Source organism: Pongo pygmaeus, chromosome 21, assembly GCF_028885625.2.
Source record: "Pongo pygmaeus isolate AG05252 chromosome 21, NHGRI_mPonPyg2-v2.0_pri, whole genome shotgun sequence".
NCBI classification, from domain to species: domain Eukaryota; kingdom Metazoa; phylum Chordata; class Mammalia; order Primates; family Hominidae; genus Pongo; species Pongo pygmaeus.
In genome coordinates, this window is record NC_072394.2 from 60003206 (window position 1) to 60021022 (window position 17817).

The window sequence follows — 17817 nt, forward strand, 5'->3', positions numbered from 1 at the left end:
ACTCCCGTCTAGCCCCGCCTCTGGGTGTGTGGCGTGCGCACGCGCCGGCCGCTCAGAAAGCGCGGGAAAGACACGCAGCCACGCCCCAAGGGCGCAGCCTAGGACAGCGGCTTCTGGAGCTTCTGGCAGCCGTCTGCCCTCATGGCCTTTGCACCTATGGGGCCCGAGGCCTCGTTCTTCGAGGTTTTGGACCGACACAGGGAGTCCCTGCTGGCTGCCCTGAGGAGAGGTGGCAGGGAGCCCCCAAGTGGGGGAAGCCGCCTGGCCTCCAGGTACATGAGCTGGTGCCGAGGCGCGAGGCAGCCACTCTGTAGAAAAGTCGGGCGCTCTTCCCGGCCCCGGGCTGCCTCCTAGTGTTGAGGCTGAGGAGGCACCCCTTGGCGGGCCAGCCAGGAACCCCCAAAAAGATCCTCCCTGAGTACCCGCCACCTGCTTTGAACCCTTATTTTTAACTCAAAAAGAAAGACAGGTGGCAGCCCCCCTTCTGTGGCTTCTAGGATGTTCCCCTTCTAGAACGTTCCAGAGGCTCCCTGCAGCTGGGTTGGAAGGTTTCCTAAGATCCTTATAGGTTGGGGAGTTTGGGGTACAGTTAGCTTTGTATTTTTTAAACTTTTTTTGGATAAAATTTTGGGTTAAACTTTAAGGTTTTTTTTGTTTTTTGTTTTTTTAAGAAAGAAAATGAGTGTTGTATGTCTTCTCTCAGTAAGCAAATGGTTTTCTCAGAATTAACAAGGACATCAACACATTTTAAGTGGTTTATAAGACAACATGTTTTATTGTTTTGCAAGTGAATAGAATGTACATATTTTAAATCATTTATTTAAAATCAATTACGGGAACCCTCCAGCTACCCATGTTGGAATTAACCACAGAAAACATGACTACGTTATTGACCACTTTCACTTAAAAATACTTCATTTTGTTTCCTTGACCTGCTTTCTTGGTTGATTGCTCAGCAAAGTTTTTCAGCCTTTTATTTTTAAGCCCAAACCAACCACCAAAAAATCTGAAAAACCTACAAGCAAACCAATTTTTACAAAAGAATTTAGTTTGAGGGAGAACTTAGGAGAGTAAGGGAAGAGGAGAGTGGCAAGTCCCTTGTTAATAGCGCAGATGTAGACGAATCTGATTGTATCTTAAAGTTGGTTACAGTATTATCCTGCAACACTTTTTTTCTCCAAACTAGGAAAAATGAGTATTTGGGTCAGTTTTTACCTCCCAATATTAGAATAGATTAAATGTTTTAAAATTCATTTTCTGAAACACAAGTTTTCAGTAAAAACTCTGAAGTTCCTGTGGAAATTAAAACTCTCAACATTTTGCCCGTTTTCTAGAGTGCATTTGATTTCTTTTCCTAGACAATAAGCTAATGGTGTTTATAACAGAACAACATTTTTTGAAGCTGATGGCTTGTGAAATTAACAGTCAGCTGACAGAAAACTGGGCTTAGTCTTCGCATTTTGCTGTAGAGTGGCGTAATAGCTGCCAAGTCAACCGTTTGTTGCAGAACTCACAATTTATTCTTTCCAGGGTAGTGATTAAACGTTTTCCTTTTTGTATCGCTAAATTTCAAAAGAGCCGATTTTAACGCATGAGATCAACTAGGGTAATGTGCGACCACAAAAGGTGCTTCTTTTGAAATTTTTGCATTGCATTTTTGAGAAAGAAATTCAAAGCCAATATTGTATCACTTTTTAAATTAAAACATTTATCAGTAGTATGTCGTCAAGTTTGTATTCAAGTTCAGCTAGATTACAGTAGGTTAATATGAAGTATAGATAAAAAGATAGTTGTAGATTTAGTCATTAATGTAAAAGGGAGACCTTCAATTGGTAATTGCTTGAGAAGTAAAATTACAAGCAAATGAAATTTATTTGTAAATACAGTTGTTTTAATGCAGTAGTAAAGGTTTAATGGGAGAGATAATTATTGACATGGATTACCTAGTCTTTTTTTTTGTCTTTTTTTAAAACCCCACCCCAATTGCCTAGTCTTAAAAAAGAATAAAATAAAAAGTTACTTTAGTATTGATCTGGGAAAATCTTACATATTATAAAGTCAAAATTTATGATTAAGTTGGAATTATGCTGTGTTTATTGTTTCAGTTCTGAGGTTCTTGCATCTATAGAAAATATTATCCAAGACATAATCACAAGCTTGGCAAGAAATGAAGCACCTGCATTCACGATAGACAACAGATCAAGCTGGGAAAACATAAAGTGGGCATTTTGCATTTTTATTTTTTAAATGCAATATCTACGTCATTATTCAAATTATTTGAGTTAGAGTTCTGGTCATATTTTTTTCGTTTTATTGCCTTTACCTTGCCAAAAAAAAAAAAAAGGATTTAGGACGTTTACAAAATGCGTACCATACAGAGAGGTTGTGTAAACTAGAAGTAGGTGTGAAAGATGAGGCAAAGGAAAACAATGCTAGCACCAACAGAATGGAGCACCAGAAGAGGTTAGAATTCCAAATGCATGTGATAAAGTCTCATAATTTTGCTAAGAATAGGCACTATACTTGGAGCTAAGCTTTCTAGCAGTCAGAGGGGGAGATGTCATGGGTGCAATTCTCACATATGCCACAAAAGCAAACCACTTGCTCAGGGGAAGTATAACCAATCCTGATACCAGACCGAAATAAAAGTATCCTGAACATAGAGCACATTTAAGGCTTTCTCCTGACAGATCTTCTGCCCCTGCTAAGTCATGTGTCCAAAAAGTGTAAAATCAGCAAACAGCTTTATCAGAATTCTTGAACCTAGTTATACAGGTTTTTTCCAGCCTCTCATATTATGTAAGAGATACAGAAACAAAATGAAAGGAATTTTGAGTCTCCTTCATCACTGTTGTTTTATGATCTATATAAGTAATATAAGCTGTATACTTTTCAGTCATGTTTTGAAAGATGGATTTTATCTAGCTTTGAAGCAGCTTACACCTGACATATCCACCTGGTGCCTTCTGCCACCTTTAGGGGAAGCTTGGCAGTTCAACTTAACAACCTAATAAAATTGTTATTTTATGTAATGTAATTTTGCAGGTAAATCAGAAATGAAACATTTCAAAGCTTATTAAATTGAGTAAAATTATTAAATGAGTAGATTATTAAAATGAGTAAAGTACTAATTGTGAAATATTTGAAAACATTTTACATACACTAAAAATGTCTTCCCAGGAAAAAAGTATGCACACACACACAAACACACTGCCACACCCCCAATCAAAGCTGTTAGCTCGTTTATGTTAAATGGTTTATCTTAGTGCCTCTGTATGTCACAAACCTAGTTTCCTAGTTATCACCTGGAATGATCTATGCTTTCAAACCAGTTGATCCTAAAACTTCAGTGCTTAAATTAAGAAGAAATGTGGGTTTTAAATGATGTGCAGAAGACCATAAGTATGTATTGTTTGGTGTTTAGAAGTTGTCTTTCTCACTTTATTCCTTTGCTTTAAACAAAATGACAGGTTTGAAGATTCTGTGGGTCTTCAGATGGTATCCCATTGCACCACGAGAAAGATCAAAAGTGATTCACCAAAATCAGCTCAAAAATTTGGTAAGTTAATTGTTCTTAGCTTTTGGCAATAAAGGATAAATAAATTTTGTTGTCTTCTCAATTTTATTTGTTCCTAGTTAAATAATTTTACCTGTTTTTAATAGATCACTTTCATACATAAAATAAATTTCTAGAATTTTTCATTGTCAATAACTATGGAAGTAGGTTATCAACATAAACATATTTTTCAAGGTATATGGTTCAGTGCAAAATTATCCTCTCAGTTTTGCTGTCCATAGAGCAATTAATTTTAACTGATTCTTCAGGTAATTGTTCTGTACTTAACCCTCCCATTTGGAAAGATAATTTTTTAAATGTTAACTAAAATTAAGTTAAAATCCTTAATAGCAGTATCTTTTGAATCAGTAAGAGAAATGATGAGTAACTTGTTTGTTGAATTTTATTTTCCAGCTCTAATCCTTAAAATATTGTCCATGATTTATAAATTAGTACAGAGCAACACTTATGCAACCAAAAGGTAACTATATTGTTCTAGTAAGTTACTCTTCAAAATGTAATGTGAGAAATAGTTGGATTAACTTTTATTATATGCTTTGAAAAGTTACATAAGACTAAACTATAGCTCATAATTTACTTTCTTTATATGTTGTGTTTTCATCCAGTTAAAGCTTTCTTCAGTTAACACTCTAATACTTGTCATATTCAAAGAGAATATGGTTGATTAAAAATATGTATTTTAAATTTTCATAGGGACATATATTACACTGACAGCCAACTCTTTGGTAACCAGACTGTCGTCGACAATATTATCAATGACATTTCTTGTATGTTAAAGGTGTCAAGAAGGAGCCTACATATAGTAAGTAGTACCTAATACAAAACATTTTATTTTAAAACAAAATGTTTGTATAAAACATAATTTTTTTTTTTTTTTGAGACGGAATCTCACTCTGTCGCCCAGGCTGGAGTGCAGTGGCGCGATCTCAACTCACTGCAAACTCCGCCTCCTGGGTTCATGCCATTCTCCTGCTTCAGCCTCCCGAGTAGCTGGGACTACAGGCACCCGCCACCACGCCCGGCTAATTTTTTGTATTGTTAGTAGAGACTGGGTTTCACCGTGTTAGCCAGGATGGTCTCGATCTCCTGACCTAGTGATCCGCCTGCCTCGGCCTCCCAAAGTTCTAGGATTACAGGCGTGAGCCACCACGCCCGGCCAAAACATAATTTTAAAACATAATATAGTCTTCTTTTCCTATTATTTGATGCTTGCATTTTTCTCACTATAAATTTAAGTAATAGATTCTCAATATATTCCTTCGGGTGAATGGACCAAACTGATGAATTACCAAATATTTTTAATTCCTAAATACCTTTACATATTTTCTCTTTCATCTCTTAAATTTCAATCCAAGTGAAAATGCCAGTAATTTAGCAGATGAACACAAGGAGTGACTTAATAGCATAAAACATATTTGTGAAGCAGATTTCAAATATGTCTATTATTTTTTGCAGTTATCTACATCAAAAGGTTTAATTGCTGGCAACTTAAGATACATCGAGGAAGATGGCACCAAGGTGAATTGTACCTGTGGTGCGACGGTAAGAAGCATCATTGATGTTTTCACAGCTTTAACTCTTCTAGCTCCTTCAGTTTTGAAGCATCATTTTATTTCTTGCTTTGTTATGTAACCTAGAGCTTAAGATTTCAAAATAAAACTGAAAGATGAATAGGAATATGCTTTACAGAACTGTACATTACATAGTTTCAAATTATGCTAATTGTCAAATGTCAGATTGAAATAAACATACGTATATAACTCTTTAAAAAGGCACTATTATTTTCAGATAAAGTGTGGCTTGATCATTTTAGCATGTTATTTAGTAATCTTCATAAAATTTTCTGGTTCTGAAAATAATATTTTTAATACTAAACTATTTGCTGGGCTTTGATACAAAGAGAGCCCACAATACTAAACTTAGTACCCCTGTTGGGAGAATTGCTGTGAGTCATGTGCCGGTTTTCTTACTGAGGGGTAAAGCTGTTTTCTACTATTTTTTAACAGAGGAATAAGTCTCTGATGACTGGTATGGTCAAAGAAAAATAAAAACAGAGGGCTTTGTGATAAACTAAAAATGTGGTTATTTTGCTTTTTATGTAAGGTAAATACTGGTTTTTTTTTAAAGGCTGTTGCTGTGCCATCGAATATTCAAGGAATTCGGAGTATCCTTTAAGTGGGAAAACTATTTAAACTTTTGGAATGTTCATTCATTCATTAATTCCTTTGGTAAGCCAAGCCTTCATAATGTGTAAGAAACAAGTTAGGCCCTATAGCAGTCAAGATGAACACGCCATGGTCCCTTCTTTAGGACTCTTTTAGGAGCTCACCATCTAGTGGAAGAGACAGATATCTGAATATATGAATAGATATGTTTATATGTTTGAAGGTACAAATTAAAATGTTGTATCTATAGCTGCTTTTGAATTATCTATATGGCACCTTAATTTAGTTGGTGATTAAATTGAAATACTCTTGCTTTCAATTTATCAGCCTTAACTTCACAGATTTAGTTACAGACGCAAAGTTTGTATTAATTGTAGAAAAAGATGCAACATTTCAGCGGCTCCTAGATGACAACTTTTGCAACAAATTGTCTCCGTGCATCATGATTACGGTATATTATCTAACTTTACTACAATTCCAAGACTAATGTATACTGTTACGGTGATTGGTAAGAGGATTTACAATATTATCTACACAATGTCCTGTTTTCAATATAATGCATCCTTTGGGATCATAGAACAGGAATTTCCAATGTGTTTATTTAAACATCCTCAAAGCTGGCTATCACCTCAAGTTCATTTTTTTTTTTTTAATAGAGACAGGGTCTTGCTCTGTTGCCCAGGCCGAAGTACCATGGCATGATCATAGAGCACTGTAACCTTGATAAGTTCATGTTTCTAAAACCACACTCAAAAGCTTTCTTTCTTGAAAAGCTGAGTGTTCCTGCCACTTGTCCTGTGGCTATCAATGCAGACACTGCAATGAGGTCCACACGTCAGAGTCAGTTTGACTTACTCCTCACATCCCGTGGTCACCAAGTCCTTTTGAATTGGCCTTGGGAATCTCTTTCATTTCAGCCCTTTCTCTTTAATCCTTCCCCTTTCATTCTTACACAAGACAACCACCTGGTAGCCTCCAGACAGGCCCCTGACTTCTGTGATCTCTCATTCTACCGAACCGATTCCCTGCCACACCAGACTTGTCATTTCCCTCCGTGCCAGTTCAAAAACTTTTGGTTTTGTCTGATACTTCTACTCCAAATCTGGATGCCTCTGTGGAACTGTTCAGCCCTTCTAAGACTCCATTCCGCCTCCTCTCCAGGGCAGCGCTCCTCACTGCCTCCATAAACATCTCTCATAAACGCCTCTCAAGAAGAGGCTGGGACTTGAGGGCCGTATTAGGAAATGCCATTTTTCACCAGGTCCTTTAATACTGTTTGACTCCTCTACTGTGTTCATGTGCTATTATTTTTCCCAAAGAACATTATGAAAATACACTAAATACTCAACGATGAGCTAGGACCCCTGCTAAGCACTTGACATAGTAAGAGTTCACATTTACCGGTGTTTATCACATGTCAACTTGTAAAGGCTCTCAATGGCCTTAGGAGGTAGGTACTAACATCATCGTCACTTTAATAATGGGGTACTGGAATGCAGGAAGGTATTTTACCACGTCTCTATGGCTATTCAAAACCAGGACTGGATTTGAATAGTTGAACTCCATGTTGCTATAATGCCATCACTTGGTGTGACAGGCGTATTTATGCTGATTTTATAGATAAAGCCATGGCCTAAAGAGACTAAGAAACTTGCCCAACATCACACCACTGATGGGCAGAGAGGGAATTCAAACTCGGAGCTGTGACCCGAAGCCCATTCTGAATCTCTAGGGCTACTCTGCGCTCTTCCTCTGCTCCCTGTTTCATTTGGTTTTCTGCTTTTCTCTAACGTTGTAACACTCTTCAATTTACTTTTCTACATAATTATTATTTTAATGACTTCATAATATTATCCCACCATTTAAGTTTTATTAAACCCTAAATTTAAGCCAGGTACTCTTCTAAGTGCTTTATGATTATTAAATAATTTAATTCCTATAATAATCTCATATGTTGTTACAGAGCACCAAACCACAGAGTGGTTTTGTTACTCATTCAAGTTCATGCTGCTAAGAAGTAGCAGAGCAGAGATGCGAGCTCAGGCTGCCTAGCCCCGCAACTGCTGCAGATCACCACTGTACTATGCTGCCTCTCCACATCCCTGTTGTTAGATATTTTGGCTATTTATATTAGTTTGTGCCATTTTAAATAGCACTTCAGTGAGCATCTTTAAATATGTAGGATGTTTATTATTTCTGTTTTTGCTGAAATATTTCCTTAGGATCATTTCCTAGGACTGGCATAATTCCCATTCCTTCACTCTGTTTGTATAATGTACATTTTTTTTTCACAGTCAACACCAGTCTTTCAGCACCTGAAATCCAAGGTAGGAAGATGTAACCTCTTTTTTTTTTTTTTGGTGCTGTGACTCAGATATGAACCAGGGTTGCTGTGGCCACATGCAGAGTACTAAACATTGTATGAGCATAACCTGTAATTTATTATTATTATTATTATTATTTTGAGGTGGAGTTTCACTCTTTTTGCCCAGGCTGGAGTGCAATGGCGTGATTTCGGCTCATTGCAACTTCCGCCTCCTAGGTTCAAGTGATTCTCCTGCCTCAGCCTCCCGAGTACCTGGGATTACAGGTGTGTACCACCACACCTGGCTAATTTTGTAGTTTTAGTAGAGACGGGGTTTCACCACGTTGGCCAGACTGGTCTCAAATTCCTGACCTCAGGTGATCCCCCCACCGTGGCAATCCAACGTGCTGGGATTACAGGCGTGAACCACTGCGTCCAGTCTAACTTTTAAATTATTAATAAGAGTATAGTTGTAACCATTTTATTCTACTGAAGTTAAAATTCTTAATTTTCATCTTGCTTTTAGGGAAAGGGAGTTCCTGATCTAAACACAAGACTTTTAGTCAAGAAACTGTGGGATACGTTTCATGTTCCTGTTTTCACTCTTGTAGATGCTGATCCACATGGTAATTTATCATTGGACTATTTACAACAATAGTCATAACTAAATCATATTTGTAGTTGTGTTTTCTTCTTCTTCTTTTTTTTTTTTTGAGATTGAGTCCTGCTCTGTCACCCAGGAGTGCAATGGCGCGATCTTGGCTCACTGCAACCTCCACTTCCCAGGTTCGAGTGATTCTCCTGCCTCAGCCTCCTGAGTAGCTGGAACTACAGGCACATGCCACCACGCCTGGCTAATTTTTTATACTTTTAGTAGAGACGGGGTTTTACCATGTTGGCCAGGCCCTCAAACTCGTGACCTCAGGTAATCTGCCCACCTCGGCCTCCCAAAGTACTGGGATTACAGGCACGAGCCACCGCGCCCAGCCTGTAGTTGTGTTTTCTACTCTCAGGACACTTTTATAAAACATTTTAAAAGAAAATGATTACATTAAAATTAGGTCTATACTTATTTGAGGCAATTTATTGTTATTTTGTCATATTAAACTGAGAATGATAAATTTTTCACAGGTGATGTCCACAAAATTAAAATTATAGATAGATAAAATTTGAGAGTGCAAATTAACCTGTAATATGTAAGGAGACTAATTTTATAGTTAACTTTCTTTTAACAGGCATAGAAATAATGTGCATCTATAAGTATGGATCTATGGTAAGTATAGAAAAGCAGTTTTCCTTTTTTATTATTTAGATATTTTATATTCATTGAGGTGATTTCTGCATTTGCTAATCACCCCCAAGTAGGCTGAGAGTGCCCAAAGTGTACCTGAGGGCCTAGTATCATATTCTAGGAGCAATCTGTGTGTCGGCGGCTGTGACTCCAGCTCCCAGTATGACCAGTGCAACCACAGATGACAGAGTGGGATTAGCTGTGGGCAAGCGGCATTATTATCCTGCACTCTCTTGGCATACTGAAGGAACTGTAGGGCTCTGGGGTAACAACAATGCTGTCTGATCACCAAATATACTCGAAATATTATATAGAGCCTTGAATTCTGACTTTTCTAATCCCTTTTCTCCCACCATAAGGAGAAATGGAAACAATAAATATCACCACCAGTGTCTACAATTACCATATACCAGTGGTCTCACAGTGTGGTCCTAAGCCAGGAGCATCAGCATCATCTGGAAGATTCTTAGAAATGCAAATCTCAGTCCCCATCCAGAACTACTGAGCCAAAATCTCTAGGGGTGGGATCCTCCAAGGATTCTGATGCATGGTGAAATTTATAGCAGATGAAAAGGATGGTGGAGCAGGGTGTAAGATGGGGAACCATGAACAGTAAGAAATGTAGGTCAGAGAGCTTCATTTATAGTTTGCTTTAGAAAATTAATACAGAAACACTACATAGAAGTTGTGGTTGTTGTTGTTTTGTTGCTGTTTTGAGACAGGGTCTCACTCTGTCACCCAGGCTGGAGTGCGGTGGTGCAGTGACAGCTCACTGCAAGCTTGGACTTTTGAGCTCAAGCTATCCTCCCGCCTTGGTCTCCCAAAGTGCTGGGATTACAGGCATTAGCCACCGCACTTAACCCAGAGAAGTTTTAACACCTGCACTAAAAGCCCAGCTTAGCATAGCTCCTGATGGTTTTCTTACTTTTGTGGGCTCTGGGCATGTGAAGCCAGCTTTAGTACTTGTCCTTCTTAATAAGTGAAAAATTTGACTGAAAAACAAGAATGCTAGTTTTCTACAATTTAGCCTCACCTAATATACTTTTGTTCTTTATTTTAGTCTATGTCTTTTGAAGCTCATCATCTCACAGTTCCAGCTATTAGATGGCTTGGTCTTCTCCCTTCTGATCTTAAAAGGTTAGATAGTATAGCAGAACTAGGATATTTAAAATGATAATTCATTGTCATATGTAACAATAAGCCTAAAAAGTCACTACAAGGGAAAACTCTTAATGTTTTTTATTTATATTGTCCACGATGATTTATGATTATATAATTATGAATTAAATTCATTAATGTTTCTGTTTCAACTACTAAAATATTTAACACATGAATTTGGTTAATGTGTTACACTTTCAGCTAGCTAAAAACTTTTTGTTTCACTTTTATGGTTAGGACATTATATACACTTTTTATACTTAAAAGTACAATACATTGTAGGCCGGGCACATGGTGGCTGACGCCTGTAATCCCAGCACTTTGGGAGGCCAAGGTGGGTGGATCACTTGAGGCTAGGAGTTTGAGACCAGCCAGGGCAATATGACAAAACCCTGTCTCTACTAAAAATGCAAACATTAGCTGGGTGTGGTGGTGGTGTATGCTTGTAATCCCAGCTACCGGGAAGGCTGAGGCCCAAGAATTGCTTGAACCTGGGAGACGGCAGTTGCAGTGAGCCATGATCGCACCACTGCACTCCAGCCTGGGTGATAGAGCTTGACTCTGTCTCCAAAAAAAAGTACAATACAGTAAATCCAATTAAATTGTAACCATTGACAACATCATTTGCCATATGAATCAATTTTGTCATAGATTTAAATTTTTAACTTCAAAAGAAAAATATCATTTTAAGAGTATTAAAATTTGGGAACTTCAAGTTTGGGAAGTTTATTATATATGTTCATTATAGAAAAAAATATTAAGTAACAAGTTAAATATCACCTACAGATCAGTAGCCTTACCTTTGTAGATTTTTTTTCTGTGCATAGCCATAACTTTTTCACAAAACTGAGATCATACTCTGTTATTTTGTAATCTGCTTTTTTTAAACACAACAACACAATGTGATCATTTTTCCATGTCAATAAAGTACATTTCTTATTTTAGCATCTTTTGTTGCTGAGTTTTAATTCTAGATGTGCTAGTGTTTATTCAGCCATTCCCTCATAGCCATTTAAGTGGTTTCCAAATCTCTATTCTGATAGGTCGTGCTTTGATGGAGTCTCCTGTAACTAAATCTCTACGCGCATCCTTAATTAGTCCCTTAGGCTGAATTCCCAGAAGAACTGGTGGGTCAAAGAGGATCCCCATAATCAGGGTTTGACTGTTGTCTGGATAGATTAAGTTTCTTGCTTTCTCTGAAGAGTAAGAGTCCACCTGTCCCTCAGCTTATGGCATTAACGTTTTTTTTTCACCTCTGCTAATGTGATATTTTAAAATGTTTTATTGTTGTAATTGGTCAGTAAGAATGAATTTAAACATGTTTATTGGATTTCTGTAAGTGGTGAGCAATCCTTGATAACAGGTGCTTGTTTCCTAAATATGGAATGTGAACAGGTTTTGGGTGATCAGCCACTTCCTATAAAATGAGGGTCCAAGAGGAAACATTTCATTTTTTATTTTTGAATATTCACACTCCACTGGATTAACGTGTTCAATTTAGTGTATGTGTGTCATGGTCAAAATCTCTTGGGGGTGATCTGTTTGTATAAAAACAATTTTAACACAAATTCAAGACATATGATCTGATAATTATTAAGGTGAATGGCTTCAAGAAACTCTAGCTGCATCTCATAAATTCTATCAGTGCACTAAAAAGCCACTCCAAATGAATATACGATCAAAGGAAAAACACTATGGTAGCTACAGAAGCCGGGCTGCAAGGGAAATCCTCTAGGCCTCCCTTTCAATCAAATTGTCACCCCTATCCGAGAACTGCCCCTGGCAAATGGTCATAATTATGGACACATTGAAAAAGACTCTCCTGGGAAATCTAGGATTTGTGACTTCAAAAGGTAGACCACACCATAAATCCAGGACCTCTCATGTTCTATTTTTAAAACACATACCATGATAAAGTTATATTCCACGTTTTTCAAATTTAAAACTAGATAGGTAAGAATGTGTGTGTGTAAAGTGATAAAAGTGAGTGTGCGTGTGTGTAAAGTGATAAAAGTGAGAGACTAACTTCCATGGTCCAGAATCTTCAATGAATTATGAAGAATTAAATACTCAGTGGAACCTAAAGTCCCTCAGTGAACCTCAGCCATTGGCCATGCATATTGGAGCTCACTGCCAGAAGAGTGTGACGCTCTGAGAGGCTTAATGTACATTATTAAGCTGCCCTGGTATCTATTTACATGATGGTAGTGCTATTGGCATTTGTTTAATAACCAATATCGGTCTTCCTGTCATCCTGTCATCATCCCACAAGTGTGACATGAAGGAAAACAAAAACTTTAGAATCTTACTGTGGAAACACAAACTTCCACTATGAACTTGAAAACTTGCTGGTCTAAGACATGACAGATCCTCTCAATCCTGGATGTAAGAGGTAGATCTGTACTAATTTTCTAATTTCTGAGTTTCTTGAAGTAGTACCATAAATACAGGCAAAATACATGACGTTCAAGTTACAGAAACACTTTTTTACTGATTTTTTTCACCTACTCTTTTCCAGGTTAAATGTACCTAAAGATAGTTTGATTCCACTGACAAAAAGGGACCAAATGAAACTTGACAGTATCCTGAGGAGACCTTATGTTACCTGCCAACCATTTTGGAGAAAAGAAGTATGTTTCCTTTTACAACTCAAGTGTTGCATGTTTAATTGTCTTTTACTTTAGTAGTGGCTATTCACATCCTATTTTGAAAATATCTCTCTTGAAATTTTATATGACACGACTAACATAAGTGTTGTTTGGCAGTAAATAGTTGTTGAAATTGAATCATATGAATGCTAATAGATGAGATCAGTGAATGGAGCTGGCCTGTTTGTATCCTTATCATGGTTATATACACATTCTTGATGGCTGTATCATAGTTTGTGGGATTAAAAAAAGGAAGAAGAAATCATAAAGATTTCAGACTACCCCTAATTGTTGAAGACAGCATACAGAGTACTCTCACTCCAGATATTTTTAGCTGTAGCAGCTCTGGAATATTCTGGCTGACCCTTAAGGCTATTGTCCCTGGTTTTGGAGAATAAAGCAGTTCTAGATTACTAGTTTGTTGAATTGACAGAAATGCAGCTAAGAACTCTGGTATGAGTATATTTTACTTTTATTGACAGATGGAAATAATGGCAGACTCTAAAATGAAGGCAGAAATTCAAGCTTTGACTTTCCTATCATCAGATTATCTTTCCAGAGTGTACTTACCTAACAAATTAAAATTTGGAGGATGGATATAAAAATAAATCAGAAGAACTTCTGATTGCCAGAGGCTTTTCATTAGTTTTGTTTTTGATTGCCAAATACTATTGTGGAAAGAACATATATTATATTCTTAATTCTGTAAAGGTGAAATAAAATAACTTTCCGTTAATTATATTTTTTTGTCAAAACAAATGCTCTACTCCAATTTTCTTTAGAAAGCCTTATTCTTTCCTCTATAGAGACAGATTTCTGTCCTATCTTCTAAAGTAGATTATAAAAGAATATGTTATTTTGACCTTTAAATTGTGTTTGAAAAAATAATACTTTATACGTGTCATCAAAGTCTACAAAATACTTTATTTGCCTTCTATGATACAACTAATGTTAAGGCATAAAGTATCTTACTGGTAACAAAAATCATAATGATCTGAATTTGAGATGTTGCAAATGAATTTTGGTGTCCAGTAGTTTCTTCTTACATTTTCCTTTGCCTTTATACTTTAGGGGTCTTACTCCATTAATTCATTTGTTACATTAGTAAAATTCAGTATGAATAAATATTTGGATTGATGTAGTCTTCAGTGTTTTGCTTTATTTTGTGTTGAGCCTATTTTTTTATTGATAATACTATTTATTCGAAAAGTTTCTCGAAGGTCTTGAATGCTTCTCTAGTCTAGGTCTATAGAACAAAAAACTTCTTCAGTTTTAAGATCTACAGAAGCCTCAGATTTTAATAAGGTACTTCTCCAACAGTAAATATGTGACCTTTTCCCTCCATAAACCTATCTTAATTTTGCCAGAGATGAGTTTTATGATTTTATTCTGTACTTTCAGTAAACCTTTAACTGCACTGAAAGTTTCTCGTGCTTGCAAGCAAGAATAAGAATTTATAGAAGCACGGAAATATTAGGTTAGCTATTTTATAAAGAGAAATGGTAACAATAATAATAATATATACCATTTCTGAGAACTTATATGTGCCAATCACTGCTGATTCAGTATGTCATTTAATTCTCCCAAGGACCTTGTAATTACTGGGTAACTACACCATAGTTTTCAGGTGAGAACACTGAGGATGCTATTTGTCCAAAGCCACAATAATACCAGGGGACAATAATACTACCTACCTCAAGAAAATGTGGGTCTCAATGCAAAATGTAAATGTGGGATCCCTTTTTATTAAGAATTTCAAGATGATAGCAGCAGAGAATTAAACCAAGCACAGGCCCTTCTTAGCCCTGGGGTCCTGGGTGACTGCACAGGTGGTACACCTGTGAGGCTCGGCCTGCCCAAGAGGTTGTATGTAGTAAGGATTGAATAAGGTAATATAATAATAAAGGAAAATACATACATAGCACTTACTATGCGCTAGGTATTTTTGTAGGTGCTTTGTAAACAGTAACTCATTGCATCTTCACAGAAACCTTATGAGCTAGGTACTTTTAAAAAATCATCCCCATTTTACAGGTGAGAAAACAAAGGTACAGAAAGATTAAATAACTTTCCCAAGGTCACATAACTAATAAGCAGTGGAGCTGGGACTTCAAACCAGAAAGTGTGGGTACCATGGCGCTAGTACAGGTAAAGTACTTCATGTGTGGTCTGTGTCCTCACTGTGCGGAAAGGTCTGCAAGTCTTATTATTGGCTAGTGTCAAATCAAGATCCCCCTGATACCATATATACAATTAACAATTATGTTATATTCCCTGGTCACATAGGAACCACACATTTCATTTTGAGAACATTCTGGTATGCTGTTAATTTTACTTACTCGTGAGACTATCAAAAATTCTAAAAACATTTTTATAAATAAGAAAAATTTTCCTCTGAATTTATACCATACTTACTCCTTTAACATGTAACAGTGTCACTGAACTTTGGTATGCTTTGTAAAGGAAGATATTACTAACTTAAAAATATGTTTAAGCCACGACACATCTGGCTTAGGATATACTATCAAAATGGGAAGGAGTGACAAATCTACGATAGTCATCCAAATTTAAAAATAAATTTGAAAAAGACAGATACCTCCAGTTTGGATAATTAAGTCATCTCAAGTTTATTATTGCAAATTTACTTAAAATAATTTTCAATTATTTCGGAAGTGAAAATGGAAGGAGAGCAAATACAGTATAGTTTGACGTTACTACCTGTCTTTATTAGATGAAAATGAAAAATTAATGCTAGTAGCTATTTGGGAACCATCTAGAATTCTAATTCTAAAGATTTCTTTCTAAAAAGGATTGCCATAGTACTTAGCATTTAAAATGGTAATTGATAACAATCATCCCATCTACCATCATCTACTGTATCTAATTTGGATATTTCCATAATTTTAATCAAGAAAGAACATTAGATTGGAATCTTTATAATTAAAATTTATAAAAACTAATACAACAACTTCCGGCACGGTGGCCACACCTGTAATCCCAGAGCTTTGGGAGGCTGAGGCAGGAGGAGGATTGCTTGAACCCAGGAGTTCAAGACCAGCCTGGGCAAAATAATGGGACTCCCATCTCAATTTTTAAAAATTAGTTGGGCATGGTGGCACACGTCCATAGTCTCATCTACTTGGGAGGTTGAGGTGGAAGGATCACTTGAGACCAGGAGTTCAATGCTGCAGTGAGCTATGATTGCACCACTGCACTCAGGCCTGGGTGACAGAGTGAGACCTTGTTTCAAACAACAATAACAACAAAAACTAGTACAACAAAAAGGTGCTCAGAGACTCTTAGTTTTCCCTTAAGGGTTCATAATGACCCTAACAAACTAAAAGTTGCTTGTAATATCCCCCGTTTTCTGAGAAATTTGATTATAATCATTGGTGATACTAAGTGATTAGAAGTTATGAGTTCATAGGGAAGAAAAACCATAGTGCACTTTATAAAAATAAGGAAAACCCTCCAGGGTTTCCATCTATGACTTCCTTACTGAGTGTCTCAGTTAAGCTGCTAGTTTGATGTAGATAATCTGTTCAGTGGTGCTGAAAAGAACAGATTCTCTAAGCTATATATACATGTACATTAAAAGATTTTCAATGAAATGTTTTGTAGTGAAATAATGAGAAACGTGCACTTCTGTTTGCTAAATGAACTTCTGTTCACTGTTACACAGATAGGTATCCCAAGGAAACAATCCTGTAGAAACAAGCCAAGATCGCCCTCTGCTGGCAAACGCTCATTGTTCTCTCAATTCCTTCCACTATTTTGGGTGGAAATTTCTTTGAAATATTTTCAAGTCATTGTCTTAAGGAATGGGGTGAAAGAGTCTTGAGTCACAACAAAAGAGTTTGGGGAAAACCAAGAGGGTTTCTGTGTGATACGCTCAACAGGAATCCGCTTTGTTAATCAGCTTTGGATGCCCCAATTCCCTGTAAAGCTACACTTAATGTGTGCTTCTTTGCAACCAAGCTATTCACAAAACTTTAAGCCAACATATTACATTTCTTTTATTAAAAATTCAAAATGAAAAGTAACTCATGCTAAGAATATAGGCATGTTCAGTTTCTATTCACCTAGCAATTAAATAGAAACTGTACTTATTCATAAATATTCCCTGTGTAAAAATGGCAGAAAAGTTTACCAGTTTGAATGATAGTCACTACCAAAATTTAATTTTCTATTGTTCAATTATTTTTCACCTATATTGTATGGCTCAAAAATCATACAATCATACCCAGGGATAAAATTTTACTGATCTCGCAGAGCACGGTAGCTCACGCCTGTAATCCCAGCACTTTGGGAGGCCAAGGTGGGTGGATCACAAGGTCAGGAGTTCAAGACCAGCCTGACCAACATAGTGAAACCTCGTCTCTACGAAAGATACAAAAATTAGCCAGGCGTGGTGGTGTGCACCCGTAATCCCAGTTACTGGAGAGGCTGAGGCAGGATAATTGCTTGAACCCTGGAGGCAGAGGTTACACTGAGCCGAGATCGTGCCACTGCACTCACTCTAGCCTGGGCGACAGGGCAAGACTCCGTCTCAAAAATAAAATAGAATAAAATACCGCTCTCCCTTTTTGTTTCTAGGAGGGAAAACATAAATCAGCATAATCTGCCACCTGTGGAAGTGTAGAGTTAGGTTTTGGGGCAGGCTGCTTGCATTC

General features: G+C 37.0%; 1 protein-coding gene across 3 annotated transcripts; it reads left to right on the forward strand.

The window, feature by feature from the left end:
• Positions 1 to 47: 47 nt before the first annotated feature.
• Positions 48 to 14285, forward strand: SPO11 (SPO11 initiator of meiotic double strand breaks). 3 transcript variants are annotated; one of them, XM_054466935.1, is made up of 14 exons: positions 48 to 272; positions 2106 to 2219; positions 3471 to 3559; positions 3971 to 4037; positions 4271 to 4379; positions 5033 to 5119; positions 5705 to 5741; positions 6084 to 6193; positions 8037 to 8069; positions 8574 to 8673; positions 9283 to 9320; positions 10399 to 10475; positions 13015 to 13126; positions 13627 to 14285. In XM_054466935.1, exons 1-14 carry the CDS (start codon positions 142 to 144, stop codon positions 13744 to 13746), a joined length of 1224 nt encoding a protein of 407 aa, XP_054322910.1. In that variant the 5' UTR covers positions 48 to 141; the 3' UTR covers positions 13747 to 14285. The 3 variants fall into 3 exon arrangements, with proteins under 3 accessions (XP_054322910.1, XP_054322912.1, XP_063515376.1); XM_054466937.1 differs by lacking the exon at positions 8037 to 8069; XM_063659306.1 differs by lacking the exons at positions 10399 to 10475; positions 13627 to 14285 and having other exon boundaries at positions 106 to 272; positions 13015 to 13121.
• The last annotated feature ends 3532 nt before the right edge of the window (positions 14286 to 17817 follow it).

Bases quoted from the DNA above. Each gene is read 5' to 3' on its own strand.
- SPO11 (XM_054466935.1), top strand. From the start codon at position 142: ATGGCCTTTGCACCTATGGGGCCCGAGGCCTCGTTCTTCGAGGTTTTG. The intron at 6,194-8,036 runs GTATATTATCTA...TTTTTTTCACAG, and splicing joins CTCCGTGCATCATGATTACG to TCAACACCAGTCTTTCAGCA. The intron at 13,127-13,626 runs GTATGTTTCCTT...TTTTATTGACAG, and splicing joins AACCATTTTGGAGAAAAGAA to ATGGAAATAATGGCAGACTC.